This window comes from Triticum aestivum, chromosome 2A (assembly GCF_018294505.1).
Source record: "Triticum aestivum cultivar Chinese Spring chromosome 2A, IWGSC CS RefSeq v2.1, whole genome shotgun sequence".
In the NCBI taxonomy this organism is placed as follows: domain Eukaryota; kingdom Viridiplantae; phylum Streptophyta; class Magnoliopsida; order Poales; family Poaceae; genus Triticum; species Triticum aestivum.
In genome coordinates, this window is record NC_057797.1 from 276,315,539 (window position 1) to 276,341,122 (window position 25,584).

Consider the following 25,584-nt stretch of genomic DNA (forward strand, 5'->3'; position numbering starts at 1 on the left):
TAAATAAGAAAAGTAACGAAAGTGGTAACATAGCTAGTTACTAGTGGTATGAGTAACATCACACATATAAGGTAAGATGAGTCTATAGTCTAATAAATGAAATATTGCATGTTACCACACATATATTACTTCACACTGTAAAGATAGTAACAAAGATTATTAACAAGTAGTAACAGAGACTATTAACATATGCATCTTACTAGTCTGGCTAGTTTATGATTAGCACTGCCGAACAGAACAGACAAAGGCAGCCAGAGAGAACCACTGAGGAATGCGCAAACCAGGAAGGAAAGCGTAGTATTGTTACGAAGGCGGGTTCCGTGGAATGGAATCACAAAACGGACGGCTCAAAAACCAGCAGATAGGCCGCGCGATAGCGTAACCCCCCCCCCCCCCCCCCCCAGCTGCTACCTTCGCCATGGCGGCCGCCGCCGTCGCCTGCCGCCTTCTCCGGCTGGCACCACGCCGTCTCCGGAAACCAAGGCATTCCCTCTTTCCTACGCCACTCGCTCTCTCCTCGGCCTGGCGCCGCTACTGCGCCGCCGCGCCCCCCGTCGCGGCCGCGGCGACGCCGACGGGGGACGCCGTGGGGGAGTTCCGCCGGAGGATCAGGGTGGCGGAAGTGAAGGGCGGGGAGGACCAAGGCGCCGCCTGGGTCGGGAAGGAGCTTACCGTGCGCGGGTGGGTGCGCACCTGCCGCGCCCAGAGGACCGTCACATTCGTCGAGGTATTCTGGCTGGGCGACACTCTTGCTGCTCCTATTGTTGCCAATTTCCATGGTCCATTTTTCTATAGTTTCCAATTGCCATGGACTGCCTTAACTCGCCAGGCGTATAGTTAGCAAATTTGTTTCTGCGCAAATGTTGATGCTATTACCGAAAAAGGCTTTCGCCCCGCTTTATATATAAAGCAATGACCATCAGACAACCGGACCAAGCGATACGAACGCACGCCAACACCACACTCCTCGCACACACCCAAGGCAAGATACAAAGGTGCCGAGCACCACAACACCACCCCAATGACCCCAAACACACTACAGATACACAAGATGAACCGCTTGGAGTCGACGGAGACCAACACCAGGAGCTAGCCACCGTGGAGAGGTGAGCCGGACACGAACGAAACATGGGTTCCAAGACGGTGCCTCCAAGAAGGGGACGGCACCGGAGTGTCGCCACCATCCGATCATGAAGATCAAGTTTTCACCTGGAGTCCGAGAGAAGTGGGAGCACCGCGACGGAGCCTTCAAGAAGGGGAACAGCATCCACGATGCCGCCACCGACAGCCGGTAAAACCAAACAAGTTATGTACCCCGACGCTCACACCCTTCCGGCATACCCATGCTACGCCGAACACCAACATCCATAGTTGAGGAAAGGTCTATCTAGTTTATATGTCCTTAACTTTGGAGGATAGCTTGGTTTCACCTGTTGTCATGGTATGCCTGTATTTCCAGGAAAAATGGACCCTGAGCTTAGAAATATATATTTTCAGAGACTGGGTGACAATGGTTTCTCCAAATAAGATTAGGGACCCTTATATGGCCACTAGAAAGTAAGAGTAACTCTAGCAGATTCCCTACAATTTGGGTCTTTAAAACCTTCTTGCTGCTCCCTTTATAAATTTTGAAAGACTCTGGAGGTTCTGTGCAAAGAGTCTGTAAAACCAAGACTTTATAAATTTGAGCCCGCATGTGGGTGGGAGGGGAAAAATAATCCCCTTCTTCGACCTCTCCAGGCCCCTTCTCCCCACTCCAACGGCAGCGGTCGAATATGCGGCTACAGGCAGGAGGTAATTCAGGTGAAATTTCCTTGCTGCCAACCGCAGGAAGATATAAAGTATACTCTAAAAACTCCTCCCCAGTCTCTAAATATAAAGGCTGGCGGGCTGTTTTAGAGTGCCTTTAAAAAAATTAAGGATAGAGTGAGGCATAGGGAATCTACTAGAGTGGAAAATTGCCCTCTCTTCTTTATAATAGCCATTATTTTAAAGATCGGGGGAATTTAGGGAATCTGCTAGAGTTGCTCTAACAGTGTATTCTCTTTCCACCACATATTGGATAGCTAGCTTGAGTCCCGACTGCTACTTATACGGTTTCTTAGGTGAGTTAGGAGTTTAGAAAATCTTTCCTTGTCCAGCCTTGTGTTAGTCACGAAAGAGACCCTCATTCTCATGCATATTGTCTTTTCACCACACATTTGATAACTAGCCTGACTGCAACTTATTGGGTTTCTTAGGAGAGTTTGGAGTTTGGAAAATCTTTGTAAGGCTAGCCTTGTGCTATGACGAGAGATATCTTCGTCCTCACGCAAATTCTCTTCCCACTCTATTTGATAACTAGCTTGGCTGGCATTTATAGGGTTTCTTAGGTGAGTTAGGAGTTTTGATTTTTTTGTTGTTGACAGTCTTGTGTTAGTCATGAGAGAGGCCCTCATCCTCATGAACTAGTAGAATGATTATACCGGTCTTTGTATACATGATATAACGAATCCAAAGTTCCTCTTACCGTATCACATAAATACATTAGTATGGAGGCTGGACATTTCTTTGGCAAGAGCCCCCTCTTGCACCGTAGGTGAATCTTTGTGGGATTCACATGGTTAACCTTTTGAAACCAAATACGTGGAGAAGAGATCAGCTGAAGTAGACAAAGAGGAGACTCTACTCCCCTCCTCCCCTCGCGTCGCTCCCACGAGCGACCGAGCGGGAACCCTAGCCGCCAGCGCAGAGCTCCCCTGCCTACCTCTCCTCCCCTCGCCGCCGCTGGGTCGCGTCCCTGGGCAAACTTCGGTTGGTGCTGGTGGCGGCGGGGCTCTATCTCTCCTTCGCGCGTGGCGTGGGGGCTTGGCGCGAGCTGACGAACCAGGGTGGCAGTGCGACGTTGGACAAGGGCGCTGCGGCGCACGGGCGGACTAGGCGGCGTTTCCAGGTGCCGGTCGCGTGCGTGGAGGGCTGGTCGCAGCGGCGGGCGCGCTTGGGCCGGCGGCGGCCGATCCAGATCTGGGGCCGGGCCCTGGCGGCGCGGGCCGAGGGTGGTGCGAGCTGCGGGCGTCCGCTACTGCCATGGCTGCGGCTGGTGGGGGTGGAAGTAGTGGCGGATGGATGTGGTGGGGGTGCAAGCTCAGGGTCGGGGACGGCGGCAGCGGCCCGACCAGATATGACCTCGCGGCGGCGTAGGCTGTTGTCGGCTGCCTCGACCGGGCCCGTTTTGGCTGGTTGCGGTGGCGGCGCAGTGGCGGAGGTTCGACCCTCTCCTCCTGCTTCATGGGGTGCTCGGATCTGCGGTTAGCGGCGCGTCCGGCGGGTGTTGTACGTTGGCTCGACGCGCTCGTCTTTGGCTGGCCACGGGGCCAGGGGCACTTCGGGGAGATGGCAGGGGTGCCTATACGGGTCTTGCTGTCGCCAGGGGTGGTGACGGCAGCCCGGGCCCGGTTCGAGAAATGGTGAGGTGGATGCGGCTTGGCTGGCAGCCGCCGGTGGCCTTCCCCTCGCCCGCTCCGGCCGGCTGGGCCTCGTTCTTGCCCAAAGGTGGCGCTTTGCTGGCAGCAGGGTCGGTGAACCATGGTGTAGGTGGTGGGATGGTGGGATGGCAGCACGGGCTCGTGGGCGGAGCCCGTGGCTCAGGTGCTGCCCGGTGGCCATGGCCATGTTGGCGGCGTGGTGGCCGGGGTGTGACGTTCAGTGGCGGTGGTGCGGCGTTTGTCCCATCTGCCGGTGGCGGCGAACTATGGCAGGGGTGAAAACCTGTTTTGTCTTCAGGCAGTCCGGCAGTGGCAATTGTCGTCCCCTTCTTGAAGACGTCGTCGCGGCTCTCGTCGCCCACCGTGTAGCTCTAGGGGAAACCTTGATCCTTGGATCGGGTGGCGGCGGCACTATGGTGTCGTGACCTACCTGAAGGCGCCGCCTTGGAGCTCACGGTTTGTCATATGCGGCTTCGTCTCCTCACGGTGGCGTGACAATGGAGGACCTTGGTAGCTTGTAGTCTTAGGGGGTGGTGTTGCTGCGCTCAGCTCCTATGTATCCGGCCTTGGGTGTGTGCATGTGTTGGGGTGGCGTGTGTTTGTATCGGGTTGTCGATGATCGTTGCTTTATATATAAAGCGGGGCGAAAGCCTTTTTCGGTAAACATTGACTACTAATATATTTAGAACTATATAGTTCAACTATGTAAAATAATGTAGCTGGACTTGCAAAGTACTTTGAGAATATTTATTTTTATTCATTTGCTAGCATGATTATAAACTTGGCCAATGTGTTGCATTAGTGACTGAAAAATTAATGCAACTTATTTTTGTCAACGATGGAGTATTACTATTTTTCTTCAAGGGTCTAATAAATCCTGAAACTATATTACTTAGGTTAATGATGGATCTTGCTTGTCCAATATGCAATGTGTGTTAACTCCTGAAACAGAAGGCTATGACCAGGTACACACTTGTCTACTTGCTCGATCTAGAAGATAGAACGTGTTCTATTACTAAACTGTAACTGTTTGGAGGTGCATAGTGTAAATGCTGTTTACGCTATGCATCTTCCATTATTCTTATTGCCAGGAAAAATATGTTGATCAATGCAATGGTTACATTGTGAAAACAGCTGGGCTTACTCTGATATTTGCTCTATGCCACCAACAAATCTTAATCAGATTGGCAATACTTCTGTTATATATTTTAATATCCACTTGGACAAGGGCACAGTAACTTAAAGAATAAAGAGTTACTGACATGCCTCCAGCATGCACGTCAACTCTGGGCTTGTTGTGCATAGTAAACTTTATTTGAATGGGATAAAGTAGTGAAGAACTACCCATAATTTTGGATGTTGTGATCTGTCAATTTTGTCTATGCTTCTTATTATACATAGAAGTAGTTGCTGTTAATGCTTAAATGATTGTAATACATTTCACTGGTTAATCTTTTCGTTGATGGATGTCAGATAGACTCTATCAATACAGGGGCCTCAGTGTTAGTGGATGGAGTTGTAGCAAGCAGCCAAGGCGGTAAGCAGAAAGTGGAGCTAAAGGTTTCAAAGATCATTGTGGTAAGTGTTTCATTCTGCTTATTTTTCTTTACTTTTCCTTTTTGCAGTGCATGCCTCCAAAATTTCGGCCTAAGTTCTGCATTTCTGCTTGAACGTCAATACTTCCTATTTTGCATGGGAAATAGTTGCTAAGTACTACCTCTGTTCTGGTTTATTAATCCCCATCGTATTTGGGGCCAAAGTTTGATCACATATTTGATTAGCAAAACATTAATGCATGTCATAAAAAAAATATTGTTGGATTCGTATTTGAATGTAGTTTCCATTGATATTATTTTTGCTACGCATAACTTATATTTTATTAGTTAAAGTTATGGTCAAAATATGACCCAGAATACGAGGGGGACTAGTAAGTTACGATGTCTCTTTCGAATGGTAATGTCGCTAATAAGGATTGTTACAGCCAAGTTGTTACGTGCACAAATATAGGATTAGGTAATATTCTAGTAATAAATATGTATTATTTAAAATTGGGAGGAGAGTTATTTAGATAGGAAATAGAGAGGATTAGAATTAGAGATCAAAACTGTATCCTTTGATTGTTACTTAGGTTTCTAGTTGTATGAGGGACATCCGGCAGACTCTACTAGTCTGTCGCTGAACTACTCGTGGGATTTAACAAGAAATAGCCTAAACAGAGGATGATCATGAAAGATTTCCGTCAACTTTAAATAAACGCTTCATGTCAGCCAGAACATGGCGGCTAGGGTTTATACCTGGATACAGGAAGGTGAGCTCTACCTGCCCAGATCCGCGGCTTAAATAGCCTAACAAGCGGTAAAAGAAGAGAAATGCACTGAAAAGTAAAAGTGGAGCTACAGTGCTCCTTGACGGATTTTAAACAGGGACGGGTGAAGCCTTGTGAGCCGTTGGATGCTTGATGAAGGGTGAAGGAGCGTAGTAACTCGTCGAACTGGTACGCTGTCATTGGATGCTAATTGGACGGCATAGGTGAGTCGAAGATGGCGTGCTCCAGCAGGTGTCCAGAATGTTCAGTTAGAAACAGTAAAACTGTCGAATTTTCAGTCAAGACCACAGGGGCCTGGCAATTCCGCCTTCTCGAGCTCAGACTTGTCCACTAGGCTGAAATCCTGGAAAGGCCTTATGAATGAAAGTTGAGTCTTCCCATGTAGCTTGTTCTTGAGGCAAGTTCTTCCACTTAATCAACCATTGCAGCACTGGTATGCTGATTTCTCCCTGCACCCTTGGTATGCTCTTTCTCTCCAGCAAAGCTTCAGGCTCAATGAGAATTGTGCCATCTGGGTTGAGCAGGGGCAGTTATGGGTTTGGTACGACTGCCGCACCAAGGTGCTTCTTTAATTGGTTCACATGGAAGGTGTCATGTAATTTGCAATTATCTGGAAGGAGTAACCTATAGGAGACAACACCCACTTTTGTCAGTACTCTAAATGGCCCATAGTACTTGGGAGTGTAACTTCAAGTGTTTGTGAATACTGGGAGATGTGTGACTGTAAGGTTGGAGTTTTATAGACCATGTCTCTCACTGGCAGCACTCGTTCCACTCTTTTCTTGTCTGCGAAGTATTTCATTCTTTCGTTAGCTTTCAGAAGATTTTGCTTGTTGGCAATTTCTTCCCGAGTGAGAGTAAAATTTGGTGTTTGCTCAGGAGGATATAAGGCTGCTTCAGCAATCATGTTTGGAGGTCTACCATACACAGCTCGGAATGGTGTCATTTTGAGGGATGTGTGGTAGCTTGTGTTGTACCACCACTCAGCAAGAGATAGCCAATTGTTCCACTTAGTTGGTTGTGCAAAGGCCATACACCTTAAGTAATTTTCCAAGCGTTGGTTTACTCTTTCTGTTTGGCCATCAGTTTGTGGATGGTATGATGTATTGAAGTGGAGTTTGACATCCATTGCTTTAAACATTTTCTGCCACAGAGCACTAGTAAAAATCCTGTCTCTGTCTGTCACAATCACACAAGGAAGCCCATGTAATTTAAAGATGTTGTCAATGAAAGCTCTTGCCACAGATAGGGGAGTAATTGGGCGAGTTATTGCTACAGATAGGAAATGATTTACCCAGGTTTGGGCCCTTTCCATTGATGGTTGTATTGCTCGAGTACTCAAGGACAATCGGGAGGATCGCCGAGAGATCATTTTCCTGGGTTAAAAGCTCTCAACCTTGGCGATCGACAAGAAGAGGATGGTGGTAGCTGTGAACCCTAGCTCTAGGATGATCTGGAATGTGTTGGATTACCCGAGAAGGACCCCAGCTTGCCTTATATACCTGGCCGAGCTAGGGTTACATGGCGGGGGTCGGATGGCCGGTGGGCGCGCGCCACTTGGTCCCGCCAGACTATGCCGTGCGCCGGTGACTTCCTGCTTCGGTGTCTCCCAAGTTGATGCGGCCCGGGTTGATGCTTGGGCCCAAATGGCTGACTTGGCACCTTGATAGAAGGCATGGCCGCGGTACCTGGCTGGCGTCCCTGCTGGCATGCCCGTGTGGCATCCCCTCGTCACTAGCTATTAGTATATTATCTCCCTCCTTTGTCCTCACTAACCAATGTTCTACTACCCAATCTACTAGGCCGCACTGTCTGCCCATCTTTAGTGGTGGTTACCCAGTTTGTTTCATAAGTGAAGCCTCCTATGATGAGTAATTTTTTTGATGAATTTTAAGTTGTAAAGACTTTGTCCTCTTCGCTATGTTTAGGAAACTCTGATGAACTGATAATGTTGATTGTTCATCCGCAGTTGCCTTGTTGTTTTGTCAGGTTGTAGACAAAAATCACAGATAAACTTCTATTTTTCTTTTGTATTCTGATATATTTTTACCTTTTCATCTTGTAGATTGGGGAGAGTGATCCCACATCTTTTCCTATACAGAAGAAACGAGCATCAAGAGAATTTCTGAGGACTGTGGCACATCTCCGTCCTCGGACAAACACTTTTGGTGCAGTATGGTCTTACTCATTGCTCGCTCTTCCATTTTTCTGGTTCTTTTCCTTATTCTTGAGGAATTACCAAATTTGATAATGTTTTGACTTTTGTGTTCAGTTTAGAGATGCACAAGCCATGAGTCGTAGATATTATTTATGCCCTTTTGTTCCATTACTTGACCACAGACTTGCCTGCTGTTTCTATTAAATCAGCTTATAAGCTAGTATGCAAGTTATAGCATGGTTAGTTATGCAAAGAATTCAGAATAGGCGACTATATGTAGTCCTGCTGAGCAGTTTAACAAATTTAGCAATGCAAACCATTTGTAGGACTGCAACAGATACGACAAGGCAATGTGTGTGATTCTCTTGTTTTTATTGATAGTTTTATGTGTTAACACAAAATGAATTCTGGTTTGGAGCATGTCTTTCTTACGATGCAGTTACAGATAGAAGATGCTAGCTAGGGCTTCTATGCTTCTTCCCTATATAAATTTCTAAGGTGGATTTCTTACCGACGTCTGGTGCTCATTTAGGTGGCAAGAGTAAGAAATGCTCTGGCATATGCAACTCATAAATTTTTTCAAGACAGTGGATTTATTTGGGTATCAAGCCCTATTATTACTGCCTCAGATTGTGAAGGAGCGGGGGAGCAGTTCTATGTCACTACTTTGGTTAGTATTTCTTCAATAAGCTTCTATAGATAGATTAGGTGTGTTTTAAAACTTACTTCTTGTGTGGAATGTTGCTCACCAAGTGTTTCTGAGTGCTGATTTGTTGTGTTCATATCTAGTATCTAGTGTCTAATATACCTAAGAAGTTCATCCCCGATCCCCACTATCTTATTTTTCTTAAAACATGCAGCCTATCCACCTTATCACACATGCCCCACACATGCCACCTCCCATTTAAATGCACATGCAAGTCATCCACATCATCAAGTGCATGCAACCAATCAATGTTTCACTTTCCAATTTCCACCACACGCACGCCCTCCACATCATCAAGCGTCATGCAACCATTCAACTTTCCACTTTCCACCACATGCAAGCCCTCGACATCATCAAGCACATGAAAACCCTCCACATCATTATTTTTTATTTTTATGTTTCAACAATAAATAATCGAACCTGAATGTCACAAGACAATATAACATGCATCCACCCTCCATTTACTTCTAAGTTGAATGTGGTGCAGTACTATTCTCATATATTATAATTTTATTTTTGATAAGGTCATTGCTAAAAAATTCCGCAGCAACGTGCATGGGGTTATCTAGTTGTAATAATATTTACCGCCAAACTGAATGAGTTTTTTTAGTATTAAGCGCAAGCAATAAACTATTTAGGTTTGTCAGTTGGCTTATCCTCATGTACAGAATATACATGTTGTTTTCGTTATTTTCGTACCTTTGTAGCTGATTAGAAAAACTTCACATTGTGTTAGCAGTGATGGAAGTAGATGATCTTTGCAACTGGAATTAGCGCCCAAATGATAACGTCTGTTGCACCAGAGGGGATTATCCCCGTGCTAACGTTTGGTGTTTTCTGAACAAGTCTTATTGCTTGACTAAAAAAAGGCTGTGACTTATTCCGTATGCAACTAGGATAAGACTAGGACCAGCTAACTGAGTACCACTAGGGAACACCCTAACCAATATGGAGGACTTTGCTGATTCTGACTTTGACTAGGGCTATTACTATGACTTGGAAGCTTGTTCCACTGCTTCTGGTGCTAACTCTCGCTGAGGTTGACACTGGTAGATCTTTCCCAAGAGCATTCACAATAGAAGTGCAAGATAATCACTGAATGAGTGTCATGTGGGGCCAGCCCTATAGGCGCAAGGGACCTGCACGGGCCGGCCCTGCACCTGCCTAAAAATATGTCCTAGTTTAATTATAGTTTTTTTAGATTAGGAGTATTGGTATTAGTTGGAAAGGTTTAGCCCCGTAGAAGGTTACCCTGCCAACACCCAATTGTAATAGGAGTCTATAATCTGGTCTTGTAATTAGGCTATATATAACCAGCCCTTGGATAAACGCAAGCAGAAAATAACCTACAACCTCACCTCCTTGCTCCTGCGCCACGGCGCCCCTCCTCAACCCCCTTCTCCAACCATAGGCCGGCGAGGGCCTCGCCCTCGCCCTCGTCCTCCTACAACCCACGACTACAACCTGCGCAGCAATCAGCCAGGCCGTGACAACTTGGTATCAGCTTCCTCGTCGATCCCAGCGGCCATGTCTCCGCCACCGCCGCCGGCGCCCCTGCCGCAAACCCTAGCAGACCTCGCGACCAAACAGCATGAGGATCATGAGGCCGTGGTCGCCACTTTGAACAGCCTCTCGGAGGAGAACCACACCGCTCGGACAGAGCGCACCGAGGACCGCGCCACCCTCCAGTCCATCGCCGAGACGCTCAAAACCCTCCAGGGCCAGCTGGCGGACACTTCACAGCAGCAGCGTGCGCAGAACCTGGCCCTCCTTCGGCTGGAAGACAAGGGCACGCCTCAATTGGGTGGTATCGGGCTCCTGCGGCCCCTAGATGCGCCGTCCCACACCGGGGCCTCGGCCGATCTGGCGGATCGGGCTCAGTGCCTCTACAAGATTGATTTTCCCCTCTTTGACGGGGCCAGCGGTTCGCGGCCATGGCTGACACGCTGCAATCTCTTCTTCCTCGGGCAGCGAACGCCGGAGTCGGATAAGACGTGGCTCGCCACATACCATCTCACCGATGTTGCCGCATTATGGTATGGCCACCTCGAGACTAAGTTGGGCCATCAGCCGTCCTGGACCGAGTTTCAAAAACTGATCGCCAACCACTTCGGACCGCCGACCCGCGCCAACCCCATTGGCGATAAGGTGACCTGTCGGGGACTCCTTCAGCAGGCTGCGAGACAAGGAGCGTTTCGTTGTTGATCTGCATGCCATTCCATTGGGCGGGTTTGACATCGTCCTGGGTACACGATTCCTCAAAACTCTTGGGCCAATTCTCTGGGATTCACTACGCGTGTGGATGTCGTTTTGGCACTCGGATCACCGTGTGGAGTGGTCGGGCCTCGGCTCCCTTGGATGGCATGCCCACCTACATGCGTGGGAAGGCAAGGACCTTCTGGACAGCCTGCTGGCCACTTTCACCGATGTTTTCGCAGACCCACAGGGCCTGCCGCCGCAGCGTGCACATGACCATCATATTCATCTTATTACCGGGACACCGCCGGTTGCTGTCCGTCCCTACCGCTACCCAACGATTCAAAAAGATGAACTGGAGCGCCAATGTTCAGAGATGTTGGCTCGCGGTCTGATCCGTCCTAGTTTTTCTGCATTTTCATCCCCCGTTCTACTCGCCAGAAAGGCCGACGGGACTTGGCGTTTATGTATCGACTACCATGGTCTCAACCTTGTCACCATCAAGGACAAGTTTCCAATTCCCGTTGTCGATGAACTTCTGGATGAACTCAAGGGCGCCCGCTTTTTCACCAAATTGGATCTCCGGTCGGGTTACCACCAGGTTCGGATGGCCCTTGAGGATATCCACAAGACGGCATTCCGCACACATGAGGGCCTCTTTGAGTTTGTGGTGATGGTCTTTGGTTTGACAAATGCCCCAGCGACGTTCCAAGCACTCATGAACGACGTCCTCCGTCCCTACCTTCGTCGGTTTGTGCTTGTGTTCTTCGATGATATCTTGATCTACAACTCGTCCTGGTCGGATCACCTACGTCATGTCAAGCTCGTTTTGGAGGCTATGCGCACACATCAACTGTTTCTCAAGCGCTCCAAGTGTTCCCTTGGGGAGGAAACCATGGCTTATCTGGGACACGTCATCTCCGTTGCAGGAGTTGCCATGGACAGTGACAAGGTTCTAGCCGTGGTAGACTGGCCGGTTCCACGCACCGTCCGCGCTGTGCGTGGTTTCTTAGGACTGGCAGGATACTACCGCAAGTTCATCTGGGATTTTGGCACCATTGCAGCTCCCCTCACGGCGCTCCTCAAGAAAGATGGATTTTTTTGGACGCCTGCAGCGACTATCGCCTTTGAAGCCCTCAAGAAAGCTCTTACCACCGCCCCTGTGCTTCAGCTGCCGGATTTTGCAGTTTCATTCATTGTGGAGTGTGATGCATCTGGATCTGGTTTCGGGGCAGTCCTGCATCAAGGTGGCGGCCCCATTGCCTATTTCAGCAAAACCATTGCTCTGCGTCATGCTTCTCTTGCCGCTTATGAGCGGGAGCTCATTGGTCTGGTGCACGCCGTGCGCCACTGGCGGTCCTATCTTTGGGGATGTGCATTTGTCGTCAAAACTGACCACTACAGCCTGAAGTTTTTGCTGGACCAACGCCTCGCTACCATTCCACAGCATCATTGGGTGGGCAAGCTGTTGGGGTTCGACTTCACGGTGGAATATAAACTGGGTTGCCAAAACATTGTCGCCAATGCTCTTTCTCGCCGTGATGCTCCTGCCGGCCAGGCACTCGCCATCTCCGGACCTTCTTTTGATCTGTTTGAAGCTCTCCGTCAGGCAGCACACACGGACCCGACGCTTGTCACTTTTCGGGAACAACTAGAATCTGGTGAGTTAGGACAGCCTTGGGCTCTCGTTGATGGTGTTGTTACCTTCCAACAACGGGCTTATGTGCCACCCGCGTCGCCGCTGCTCAGGGAGGTCCTGGCTGCAGCCCATGATGCGGGCCATGAAGGTATCCAGAAGTCACTTCATCGTCTTTGCCGAGATTTCCATCTGCCGCAAGCAAGGTGTGTCGCCCCCGATTTGACCGTACACTAATCATACACGCAAATGTGTACGATCAAGATCAAGGACTCACGGGAAGATATCACAACACAACTCTAGACACAATTTAAAATAATACAAGCTTTATATTACAAGCGAGGGGCCTCTAGGGCTCGAATACATAAGCTCGAATACAAACAAGTCAGCGGAAGCAACATTATCTAAGTACAAACATGAGTTAAACAAGTTTGCCTTAAGAAGGCTAGCACAAAAGTAGCAACGATCGAAAAGGCAAGGCCTCCTGCCTGGGACCTCCTAACTACTCCTCGTAGTCCAACTCCATGTAGAATCATCCTCGGGATCCTCTGGCTCCTGGACTCCATCATATGATCGCAATAACCGGGAAAGGGGGGAAAAGAAATAGCAAAGCAACTGTGATTACTCGTCCAAAGTACTCGTAAGCAAGGATCTACACTACATATGCATTGGTATCAATGAAATGGGTAGTATCTGTGGACTGAACTGCAGAATGCCAGAATAAGAGGGGGATAGCTAGTCCTATCGAAGACTACGCTTCTAGTAGCCTCCATCTTGAAGCAGTAGATGAGAGTAGATGGTAAGTTAACCAAGTATCATCGTATAGCATAATCCTACCCGCCGATCCTCTCCTCGTCGCCCTGTGAGAGAACGATCACCGGGTTGTATCTGGCACTTGAAAGGGTGTGTTTTATTAAGTATCCGGTTCTAGTTGTCATAAGGTCGAGGTACAACTCCAGGTCGTCCTTTTACCGAGGGGCACGACTATTCGAATAGATAAACTTCCCTGCAGGGGTGCACCACATTGCCCAACACGCTTGATCCCTTTGGCCTGACACACTTTCCTGGGTCATGCCCGACCTCGGAAGATCAACACGTCGCAGCCCCACCTACGCACAACAGAGAAGTCAGCACGCCGGTCTAAATCCTATGCGCGCAGGGGTCTGGGCCCATCGCCCATTGCACACCTGCACGTTGCGTACGCGGCCGGAAGCAGACCTAGCCCCCTTAATACAAGCGCAGGCTTACGGTCCAATCCGGCGCGCGCCGCTTAGTTGCTGACGTCAAGAAGACTTCGGCTGATACCACGACGTCGAGTGTCCATAACTGTTCCCGCGTAGTTGGTTAGTGCGTATAGGCCAGTGGCCAGACTCAGATCAAATACCAAGATCTCGTTAAGCGTGTTATTTTGAAGTAACCGCGAACGCCGACCAGGGCCAGGCCCACCTCACCCAGGTGGTCTCAACCCGCCCTGTCGCTCCGCCACAAAGAAACAATCGGGGGCCGTCGGGAACCCAGGCCCATCACTACCGGGATGGAACCACCTGTCCCTTCAGCCCCCACATTGGAATCACTTGCGGGTACTCTACGAGCCGACCCGACTTTAGTCACCACATATATCATATATTATGTATATAAGTATATACCCGTGATCACCTCCCGAGTGATCACGGCCCGGTAGTATAGCATGGCAGACGGACAAGAATGTAGGGCCACTGATGGAAAACTAGCATCCTATACTAAGCATTTAGGATTGCAGGTAAAGGTAACAACAGTAGTAGCAAAGACAGGCTATGCATCAGAATAGGATTAACGGAAAGCAGTAACATGCTACACTACTCTAATGCAAGCAGTAGAGAGAAGGAATAGGCGATATCGGGTTGATCAGGGGGGGGGGCGCTTGCCTGGTTGCTCTGGCAAGGAGGGGTCGTCAACAACGTAGTCGATCGGGGCACCAGCAGCGGCGTCAGTCTTGTAGTCTATCGGGGAGAAGAGGGGGAAGAAACAATGAATACAATGCAAACAGATGCATATCGATGCATGACAAGACAAGTAACGGTGCCAGGTGTGCCCTAACGCAGTAGGAGGAGATACCAGCGAAGGGGGGAAGCATCCGGGAAAGTATCCCCGGTGTTTCGCGTTTTCGGACAGATGAACCGAAGGGGGAAAGTTGCGTGTTCGCTATGCTAGGGATGTGTGGCGGACGAACGGGCTACGTATCCGGATTCGTCTCGTTGTTCTGAGCAACTTTCAGTACAAAGTTTTTTCATCCGAATTTAAAAAAGGATTTAATCATTTTCTAGAATTAACAGCATATATGATGTCATCATGATGTCAGTGGTCAACTCTGACCGTTGACTGGTCAAACTGACACGTGGGTCCCACTGGTCATTGACTGTTTATCTAATCAGACAATTAAGGTTAGTTAACAGGGTTAATTAGATTAATTAATCACAATTAATTTAGTTAATTAAATTTTATTTTAACTATTTTTTGTTTTTCTTTTTCCTTTTAATAAAAGGGGCGTGGGGCCCATATGTCATAGGCCCAGAGGGCCATATCGGGCGAGGGCGACGGGTTACGGGCGCGACCCGATCGGGCGCATGCCCAGGGGCACGCGGGCGCGGGCGCTGGCGGCCAGGAGCCAACGCACGCTCGCGAGGGGTGGTCGGGCGGCGCACGGGCGCCAGTGGTGAGCGGGACGGTAGGGCCGTTGGCCATGACGAGCTAGTCAGGGAGCAGGGTCCTCGAGCGGCGCAGCGAGGCAGTGGCTGAAGTGGGAGCTAGACGGGCGCCGCGGACAGGGGTGGAGGGCGTGACGGGCTCGGCTCGCCGCTCGACTCGCACGGCGAGCGGTAGCGGCAACTGCACCAGAGGGCGGTGGTGTTGGCGGACGGGCGAGCCCGTGTGGCGTGGCCGCAATCACGGCGCGGGGCGGACGGCGAAGACGGGGCTGGGCAAGGCCTGGACGCGGTGCGCGCGGCCGGAGTGCGTGCGGGACGGTGGTGGCCGCGAGCGGGCGCGGGAGCGCGTGCGCGACAGAGAGGGGAAGGCGGGGAGGTGTTCCTCACCCCCGATGTAGAGGTGCGAGCGGCGTGGCTCGAGGAGGCTGGCGGGGTAGGGGCGACGGGACGGAGGAGCACGGTGGAGCGGCGGGGCAGCACCGGGCGGCATCAGGCTCGGCGAGGCGGCGCCGGGCGTCGGCGATGACGCGGGGCCTGGGGCGACGCGTCCAGATCGGGGAGAGGGGGCGCCAAGGACAGTGGAGGGATCGGGGAAGGATGTGGGGTGGGTTGTGGGGGTAGTTAGGGTTTGGGTGTGGGGGTTTAGGCCAGTGGGTAGCGGGTGGGCCGGCTGGAGTAGCCAGTTGGGCCACGACCCTGTGTGTGTGTGTGTGTGGGAGGGGTTCTGTTAACCTTTTATTTTTATTTTGTTTCTCTTTTTTTAGTTTTTAATAGTTCTGTAAATATATTGTTAGTACCTAAATTAGTTTTATTAAATACACCACTGCCACAAAAAGTTTAACCCCAAATAAAATAGTTTAACATTTTATTAACTACCAAAGTTATTTAAATAATTGCTTATGCTGCAGTTTATTTATTTTTAGAGTATTTAAACATTTTATAAAAATGGGGTTTCTCCACCATTACTACTTATGATTTATCTGGCACAACCCGAACATTTTAGTTATTAAACTTGAAAACTTTTATTGTTTGCTTGATTTTGAATTTGAATTTGAATCAGTTTCGAACTAACACGTGATTAGCAACAGTAATTGAAGTGACGTGGCATCATTAGCAGGGGGTTGCTGTAGCTTAATTATCCGGGCATCACAAAAGGGCAGAACTTCAGCAGTATATTCGTGCTTGTCAGGTTTGTCAACGCAACAAGACGGAGCAGCTTCATCCAGCCGGCTTTATTGCAGCCCTTGACAGTGCCATCTCGTGTTTGGGAAGACATCTCCATGGATTTCATTGAGGCACTTCCGAAGGTGGGCGGCAAAAGTGTGATACTGACCGTCGTGGACCGTTTCTCCATGTATGCGCATTTCATCCCCTTGGCGCATCCGTACACTGCGGAGTCCGTTGCTAAGGCCTTCTTCTCCAATATTGTCCGACTCCACGGGTTTCCCACATCCATCGTTTCGGACAGGGATGTGGTTTTCACTTTGGGCTTTTGGAAGGCTCTGTTTGCCGCCGCGGGGACGCGCTTGCACATGAGTTCGGCCTTCCATCTGTAGTCTGATGGACAATCTAAGGCCGTCAATCGCGTCATCACCATGTACCTTTGTTGCATAAGTTGGGATCGCCCCCGGCAGTGGCTCCAATGGTTGCCTTGGGCGGAGTACTGCTACAACACTTCATACCACTCGGCGTTGAAGGACACTCCTTTCCAGGTGGTTTATGGACGGGATCCCCCATCATTGCGGGACTATACGCCAGGCGAGATTCGCAATCAGGCGGTGGGACGGCAGATCGTCGACCGCGATCAGTTCTTACTCGACATCCGTGAGCGTCTCCTTCAGGCAGCACAACAGTACAAGCATTACTATGATGATAAGCATCGGGCCCTTTCTTTTGATGTTGGAGAGTGGGTTTGGCTCCGTCTTCTGCACCGCACCGGCCGACGGCATTCCTTGGAGTAGGCGCCAAAGGGATATTGGCTCCCAAATATTATGGGCCTTTCAAACTCCTCGCTAAAATCGATATGGTTGCTTACCGTTTGGAGCTGCCCCCACGCGCCCGCATTCACAATGTCTTCCATGTCGGGTCCTGAAGAAGTACCATGGTCCACCGCCGGAAGTTCCACCGATGCTTCCACCTCTGTTTCAGGGTCGAGTACATCCAACCCCTGTCCAAGCATTGCGTGCTCGTATTGCTCGCGGTGTCCAGCAGGTGCTCATTCACTGGGAGGGCCAGCCGGCGTCTGCTGCTTCATGGGAGGATGTTACAACCTTCCGCGAACGTTATCCAAGCTTCCAGCTCGAGGACGAGCTGTTTCAGAATGGAGGGGGAGATGTCATGTGGGGCCAGCCCTATAGGCGCAAGGGACCTGCACGGGCTGGCCCTGCACCTGCCTAAAAATATGTCCTAGTTTAATTATAGTTTTTTTTAGATTAGGAGTCTTGGTATTAGTTGGAAAGGTTTAGTCCCGTAGAAGGTTACCCTACCAACACCCAATTGCAATAGGAGTCTATAATCTGGTCTTGTAATTAGGCTATATATAGCCAGCCCTTGGATCAATAAACGCAAGCAGAAAATAACCTACAACCTCACCTCCTTGCTCCTGCGCCACGGCGCCCCTCCTCAACCCCCTTCTCCAACCATAGGCCGGCGAGGGCCTCGCCCTCGTCCTCCTACAACCTGCGCGGCAATCAGCCAGGTCGTGACAGAGTGCACTACTAGATCGGTGGGTATTTGTCATTTGTTCATTTTCGAACGAAATCCAAGTTCTCAGTTATGATGATGTCAGGTTATTGCACTATTGTCGGTCTACACATATTTTGTTATCCATATCTGAAAAGATGGTTTTCCATTGAATGATGAGACGCTCTATACTTTGGCATTTTACTACTTGTTTTTCCTCATATAATCGTGTTTAAATTGTTTGATTTTATTTCCTTCTGCATTGCAGCTTTCAAATAGTGCTGAAGGAGGCTGCCTAGTCAACAGCATTCCTTCGAAGGATGGAAGGGTCGATTGGTCACAGGTAGTGGTCAAATGTCAAGCACCCTTTACTCCCTATAAGCAATTTTTTTTTCGAGAAAACGCATGAGAGCGTGCGTTTCATTTCATTGTAAAGAGAGAGTTGTAGTTACATTCCTCCTAGGAGGCTGTTACAAAAACTGAATTAATGGACGTCCCAAGTCTGGGGGGTAATGGCTTTGAGCCCTAGCGCGCCCGCGTTTGCCCAAAAGGCGGCCTCTTCCTTGATCTTCGCTAGGAGGGTGTTCACGGATGGGCACGCTCCGTTGAAGATGCAGTCGTTGCGGTGCTTCCATATCATCCAGGGGACGAGGAGGGTCACGGTACCTAGGCCCTTGCGCATGGGCGTTGGGGTGGAGTGTCGCGCCGATTGCCACCAGTCCAGAAGCGAAGGCTCGTTGTCTGGCGGGGTACACGCCTATAAGCAATTTTTTATCTGTATCATTCTGGTGATGTATGCTATTGCACATGCTGTTTGATTTAACTGCTGTTCATGTAATCTTAATGCTTTCAATGTTTTGTCTTTTCCTTTAACAATGGTTATTTGCATCCACATATGCTAGGATTTCTTCTGCAAACCAGCATTTCTGACGGTGTCTGGACAACTGAATGGCGAAACATATGCTTCAGCTCTATCTGATGTAACTTCTGTCTGCCTGATTTGTTTGAAACAGCTAACACTGTAGTTCTTGCCAGCTGTAACCAATCTTCTCATTTCCTTGTGGTCACCCCTTTCTACAGATTTACACATTTGGTCCCACATTTAGGGCTGAAAATTCAAACACTTCAAGGCATTTGGCTGAATTTTGGGTATTTAAACATTCTTCTACATTTGTATTTTGAGAATCTTACATTTGTGAACATTGAATTTACAGCTTTTTTTGTGTCATGTGTTCTGGGGAAGATGATTGAGCCTGAACTTGCCTTTGCTGATCTAAATGATGACATGGCGTGTGCAAGTGCATATCTCCAGTATGTAGTAGGTGCCCTTGTCTATAGCATGTTGCTTGATACTTTGTGCTTCAGATATGGATGCTCCATGTTTATTTTCAAGCAGATGTCTACACTTACATCATTTACCTAATTACTGTTCTGTTTGATGCAGGTAAAGTATATTCTTGAGAACTGCAAAGAAGATATGGTTTTTTTTGATACGTGGGTTGAGAAAGGGATCATAGATAGACTAAATGTATACATCTTATTTATAGCTTCCTTCTGTCGTTACATATATGGAAGTGGTGTGTATGTCTTTGCTTACAACTGCTGAAATATTGATATGTTTCTTGCTCCCAGAATGTAGCTGAGAAAAACTTTGTTCAGATGTCATATTCTGATGCTATCAAGCTACTTATTGGGTCCAACAAGAAATTCGAGTTCCCGGTAATTCATGACTTACATCAATAATGTTCTCATTGTTACCTACAGTACAATTTTAGAACTTAGATTCATTGATAGTCTATGGAAGTTCAAGCAAATGCTTTTGTATAATTAAAAATTGGTTGCATACTTAGCTTGTTTATTGCCAACTCATGGGATTGTAGTTGGGGTACGCTGTCTTTCTGGCTTCAGTGTTGGATGAAATCGCCATGTTAATGTTGAATGGATAAATTTTGTTTGCTTGTTATTGAGGATGATGTGTTCCATTCGTATTAGTATGTGCAAAATTATCTGTCTTTCTGCTTGTACAGACTTAAGCTCCACATACTGCAATGTCTTGTTGTATCTTTATTTATATTTTAATGCCCTTTTCTTGAGCAAGCAAGGGTGAAAAGCAGAAATGCTAGTGATTATTATTACATATAACTGAAAAGGATCTTTCTGATTCTTCTGAAATACCTTCCACAGGTAAAGTGGGGGTTGGATCTGCAAAGTGAGCATGAAAGATATATCACAGAAGTCGCATTTGGTGGCAGTCCTGTAATAATTAGAGATTATCCAAAGGTTTGTAATGCACACTTTGCAGTATTTAACTGGTTCAGCAAGAATTTAATAATATCTTAAATTAACTGGCATCGTCTTTAGGAAATCAAAGCTTTCTATATGCGACAAAATGATGACGGGAAAACAGTTGCGGCAATGGATCTATTGGTTCCTGGGGTAAGCCCATAAGCAAAACCTGAAACATCGCATCCTAGTAAACTTGTTAGTATATGAACGAATCAAGTTCAAGAGAAGCTTTTATGAATTTGAAGGAATAACTTTGTCATCATATTTTATGTTGTGTTCAATTTCAGGTAGGTGAACTTATTGGAGGAAGCCAAAGAGAAGAACGACTTGATTACCTTGAAGGTCGGCTGGATGAATCAAATCTTAACAAAGATAGCTACTGGTGGTATTTGGATCTGCGACGATATGGATCAGGTTAAGTATCGCAACCATGCAGAAGTTGATAACATCTGACAGTGCAATTATCTTGCTTTTTGTTTGTTTGTTTGTAGCAGATGATTCCAAATTTCGTAGGTAGCTATATCCTTAGTGTAGCCTGCTTTTTGTTCTTGTGATGGGAGCTAACGAACTTGAACCTTTCCTGTTACAGTTCCTCATGCTGGTTTTGGCCTTGGATTTGAACGGCTTGTACAGTTTGCAACCGGAATAGACAACATCAGAGATGCCATTCCATTTCCCAGGGTTCCTGGTTCTGCAGAGTTTTAGCACTTGAAGAGTGCGTGTATAATCTCTAAAAGCATTCTTGCCTCGGACTGGAGAAAACCTTACGTTGATTTGTTCATTGTAAAGAGTTTACCTGACTGATTTATAATCTGCAGGAGTGTACTGTATCAGCAAATTCCCTTTGCAAATTCGTTGAATGCTGGGATTTTAGTCGATGAATTCTTTGTGTACGTTCCCATTCAGTAAACAGACAATTTTGCCTTGGGGACTGATACCAGACTCGTTATGATAGCCACTTTTAACCTGTTGTCTGGTTCTGCCATAACACTCAAAAGATTCACCTTGAAGGAAGCATTTGTTTAGACTTTAGCTTTTCAGCAAGCTATTTATCTGTTTCTGGTATGACCAACAAGGTTCAAGCTTGAAATTACTGGAGCTAGGCGCAAGGCAACTTGCATGTGCTTGGTATTATTCATTTCATCTTACCTCTATCATACAATCTGATGCTACTGATCTAAGTATCTTGTCAGTATGAACATAGCACAGTACAGTACTTGTTTACAAAAATCAAACAAAGAGAAGTATACAATCTTTGATTTTTGCTGTATGAACCCTGCCTGTCTAGATATTAAAACAAAAGCTAGCGTGGAAGCAAGAGTGGTTTCTCTATATCGTCTGCCACGACCCTGTCTGCAGGAGGAAGAACATGGCCTTCTTTCTTCTTTGCCCACAGAACTGCATAAAGGCCGGAGAAAAGAAATAGCATCCCTAGTATGCTGCAGCAAAACAAAGCCCCCCCAAAAATATCAGCCTATTCCTTGCCATGGACAACATGAAAACCCAAGAAAATTGTCTCAGGGTTACATTTGTGTAGACTCTAGCTTTCCCAATGACACACACACACACACACACACACACACACACACACGCACACACATACGCCCACACGCGCGCGCGCGCGCGCACACACACACACACACACAAGTAGTTTTTTCTCTCATCATGCATGCATGAACTCTTATCTCAGGCAGGGTATGCATGCATGTATGTACGAACCTTGCTGGTTGCACCACCCGTCCCAAGAAGAGGGCGGAGAAGATTGCGGAACCCATGGTCTGCGTGGGGCTAAACAGTGAGACGAGCACAGGCCCCTTCTTCTCCAGCACCCACGTCTGGTACATGATAGACACGGAGCTCACCAGACTACCCTGTTATGTTGTTATAAATGTAGTACTGGGTCAAGCTCAGCCTCAGTAGCCGCATGGTGGCTCATTTGACGCAAGTTTTGGCAAGCACGCACCACAAACACAAGGGAGAGGATTATTCCGGTGCTGATCTGGAGCGTCCCAGGGCCGAGCCTCCCTGTGGTAAACACCTGGAACATCCCTGTCAGCAAGGCGCCGATGAGTGAGGTCATGGCGCAGAGGGTAAAAGGGGCCGGGAAACGGATCAGGGTTGCTGCCTGCAATTGCATGCATCAGGGCCAAGACACGCAAGACGATAAGTTAATCAAGATACTATTTGTGAGCATGGAAGTGAACCTGCAGGATTATTGTGCCCGACAGCACGAGCACCGCACCCAGGAGGCACAGGCACCCGACAACCCAGGCTGCTAGGTCTGGCGATCTTCGGCCCTGTGGAGTGGCAGGGCTCTGCAGGATGCTCATGGTGATGGCTCCCCCCAGGCATAGAAGGGTCCCCACTATCTTGGCTCTTGTGTACCGGCACTTGAGATCAACCCTCTCAAACCTACAATTTATTAGCATTTATTTACAGATCACGGACACTCGCTGCCCTCTAAAATTTAGAAGACGGCAACAAATATACCGGAGGCAGCCCGCGACAACGAAGATGAATCCCGGGGCCAGGTTCAGCATCGCGGAGGCGATGGCGGGGGATGTCTTCTTCATGCCATCCAGCATGAGGGCTTGGAACACAGTCACCCTGTAAACAATTCATTAATAAAAAAATAAAGCATACATACATACATATGCTTAGTTTCTTACCCTCCCAGAGACAGCACCACCAACTCAAGGATCAACCTATTACTCAGCTCCGACGGCCATTTGTTCCTGCATGCCACACGTGATGAAAGCAGCTAACGAATTGTTCAATGCGCATGCATGCATGCACGCGAGAGCGAGATACCTCCTACCTGTCGAGGTTGAGGGCGAAAGGGAGGGCGAGGATCCCCGTGGAGAGGCTGCCGAACGTCACCAGGAAGAGCGGGTCCAGGCCCAGCGCCAGGATCGGCGTCAGCACCACCATGTATGCTGCGCCGGCAAGCTGCACGGCAACCATCCCCACCGAGATCGCCGCGTCCTCCCACCACCGCGCGGCCACGGTGGCGGCCATGTATGGCTGCCGGCCGGCCGGGGTGCCAGTGCTATACCTAGGCTAGCTAACTACTCGCTCGGTCGGTCGTCCAAGCCTGGTTGCCGGCCGCCGGTTGTTTTTCTCCTCCTTCCCCTTGTCTCGGCGTTCGTGGTGCATGCAAGCGGCGGGTGCCCACTCCCTGCTGCGCACATCTCGCACTGTCTCTCGCCGTCAGTTCCAGTTTGCTATTTTGAGGCCAGAGCCTCCCTCCCTGTCAGGCCCGAGGCACCTGTTGCTTAAGGAGAATCCTTTTTTTTTCAAAATAAACGGAACTTTTATTCATTAAAAATAACCAGTATATCGTCTGTGAGAATCATTACAATTTCATTTGAAGGCTCCTCAAACCAATCCGAGGTCACAAGAGGAGCACTCGTCATAAGAAGGGACTACGAAGGCTCGGCTCGCCCCTGCGTCGCCCTCCTCTGGCGGCGACACGGGGGAAATCCTACTCCGCCGCCGCCGCCCCTTCCCCCTTCCCATCACCTCGTCGCCACCAGAGGATCCGCCGGCGAAGCCCGCACCGGTTCTGGGGAAGGTGGCGGCAGGGCGCTTCCTCCCTCGTGTGGTGACCCTGTGCGGTCGGTGGCTGCGGCAGGGGGGCTGCTCCATGGCGTCGATCCGCGCGACGTCGGCCGTTTCCTAGCGCAGGGCGTCCAGCGTAGGTGGCGCGGTGGTGGCTTCTCTGTCGCGTGGTGGGTGGTGGCCGGTGGATCCTGGTCGGTGGGCTCCAGATCTGGCGCGGCAACGGCGCTGGTTGCGGGCGGCTGTGCGGTGGCCTCGCAGATGCTTGTGGCTGGGCCTACCGGCGGAGGTGCGGGCTGGTGCTCCGGTGCCCACGGTCACGGCCACCGGCGTCTACCTCCTTTGCCGGCAGCAGGTGACGGCTCTCCTCCTCGCAGCACGTCCCAAGCCGGCGGCTTTGCTTCCTCCCCTCCGATGGCGCTGCTCCGGCGGTCTCCTAGGGGTTCAGACTGGCCGAGAGAAATCCGTGCGCGGCAGCAGCCCGTTGCAGACGACGACGACGCCTGCGGGTGCGTCTCCTCCTTGGAGGCGTCGTCTTGGTCATGTCCGTGCCCTTCCCGGGCACCAGGGGAATCTTTAGGCTGGCTCACTAGCTAGGCAGCAGCGGCGCAGTGGCGTCGCGTCTTACTTGGAGGTGCTGCCGGGGTGCCATGGAGGCCACCAGAATTGTTGCTGGAGGTGGTGGCTTCGTCGATGCTTCGTCGAGGATTGGGGCATTGTGCCGTTGGTGATGGTGGCTGCTGTGAGCATGGGTTCTTGGGGCGCAATGTACGCCAGCACCAGCTTTGACACCTTCTTCGGAACCAGCTGGTTCCCGCTGTTCACTCACCGACTCCTAGGCGTGAAGGGTGGAGAGTGCGTTGACCTAGCCTGTGATGTTGTTGGTGTTGTGCTTCTAGGTTTCTGGTGTTGGTCGAGACGCGGCCCTTGATCTGTGAGTCTTTCCTCCTTGCCATTGTGGCTAGAGGTTCGACTAGGCGAGTTGTGACCGCTTGGCTCTTCTTCTATGCTATTGATGCACCTCTCCATGATGTATCCTTGAAAAGAAAATCTGAGGTCACATAAAATCTAGCTAATCTACCGAACTCATGAGCTACTTTATTTGTTCCTCTATTACAATGTCCGAATCTAATAACAATGAAATCACAGGCATAATGAAAACAATTAACGAAGATTGCCGCCGTCGCGCTCGTCGACCGTCTTCCGTTTTGCATGGTTTCAACCACCTTCAGATTGTTTGAGTTAATAATAAGGCGATTACATCCCGTCCTCCGTGCCAGTGATAGACTAAATTTGAGAGTTGAAGCTTCCGACATCAAAACATCCGCGCAATAGTCAATTTTCCCGTTGTCTCCTGCAATAAACCTACCTTTATCATCTCTCAATACTGCCCCCCATCGTGCCCTTAAGGAGGTCGTAGTCAAAAGAAACATCAACATTAAGTTTCACAAATCCCTTGAGAGGACAGGACCAACCCCTCTTTTTCATAGAAGTCGCGGGTATGATGCATTAACGTAATTTGATGTAAGGGCAAGAATTCCCATAGAAATTTGAAGTGCATTATGCGTTGTCTTCTTATGCACAATTTTTCGTCTTTCCCACCATAGATACCATGCTGAGACAACAATCATTTCATGCACATTGTGATGGCCAAAAATCAACAATTCTTGGTCTTGTAGAAGTAGTAAATACTCCAACATCGCTTCTCCAGCACGATCTACCTCACAGGCTTTATCAATAATATCATCCAACCCAAGCCTTTTCCAAACCTCCTTGGCTTTTCTACAAAGGAACAACATGTGTTTTCTATCTTCTAGGCCCTCCGAGCATGTAGGATAAATGGGTGAGATCTTCATATGTCTATTTGCAAGCGTAACTCGGCATG

At 49.0% G+C, this 25,584-nt stretch overlaps 3 protein-coding genes across 4 annotated transcripts; 2 read left to right on the top strand and 1 right to left on the bottom strand.

Annotated features, from left to right (window-relative positions):
• The first annotated feature begins 378 nt into the window (after nt 1-378).
• Nucleotides 379-21,020, top strand: LOC123188520 (asparagine--tRNA ligase, chloroplastic/mitochondrial). Of its 2 annotated transcripts, XM_044600685.1 has the most exons (15): nt 379-727; nt 4,361-4,429; nt 4,938-5,042; nt 7,856-7,963; nt 8,481-8,618; nt 18,121-18,195; nt 18,755-18,832; nt 18,933-19,001; nt 19,096-19,170; nt 19,297-19,380; nt 19,485-19,571; nt 20,037-20,132; nt 20,214-20,288; nt 20,426-20,552; nt 20,728-21,020. In XM_044600685.1, exons 1-15 carry the CDS (start codon nt 419-421, stop codon nt 20,841-20,843), a joined length of 1,611 nt encoding a protein of 536 aa, XP_044456620.1. In that variant the 5' UTR covers nt 379-418; the 3' UTR covers nt 20,844-21,020. The 2 variants fall into 2 exon arrangements, with proteins under 2 accessions (XP_044456620.1, XP_044456621.1); XM_044600686.1 differs by lacking the exon at nt 4,361-4,429.
• A 347-nt stretch (nt 21,021-21,367) lies between these two features.
• LOC123188522 (WAT1-related protein At5g47470) lies at nt 21,368-23,310 on the bottom strand. Its single transcript, XM_044600687.1, has 7 exons — nt 22,957-23,310; nt 22,808-22,873; nt 22,629-22,745; nt 22,343-22,550; nt 22,102-22,263; nt 21,858-22,009; nt 21,368-21,577 (listed from the first exon to the last, which is right to left on the bottom strand). The coding sequence occupies exons 1-7, from the start codon at nt 23,154-23,156 to the stop codon at nt 21,442-21,444; spliced, it is 1,041 nt and encodes a 346-aa protein (XP_044456622.1). The 5' UTR covers nt 23,157-23,310; the 3' UTR covers nt 21,368-21,441.
• On the top strand, nt 23,155-24,775 carry LOC123191648 (uncharacterized). The gene is made up of 2 exons (XM_044604309.1): nt 23,155-23,197; nt 23,419-24,775. Exons 1-2 carry the CDS (start codon nt 23,155-23,157, stop codon nt 24,294-24,296), a joined length of 921 nt encoding a protein of 306 aa, XP_044460244.1. The 3' UTR covers nt 24,297-24,775.
• Nucleotides 24,776-25,584: the final 809 nt, after the last annotated feature.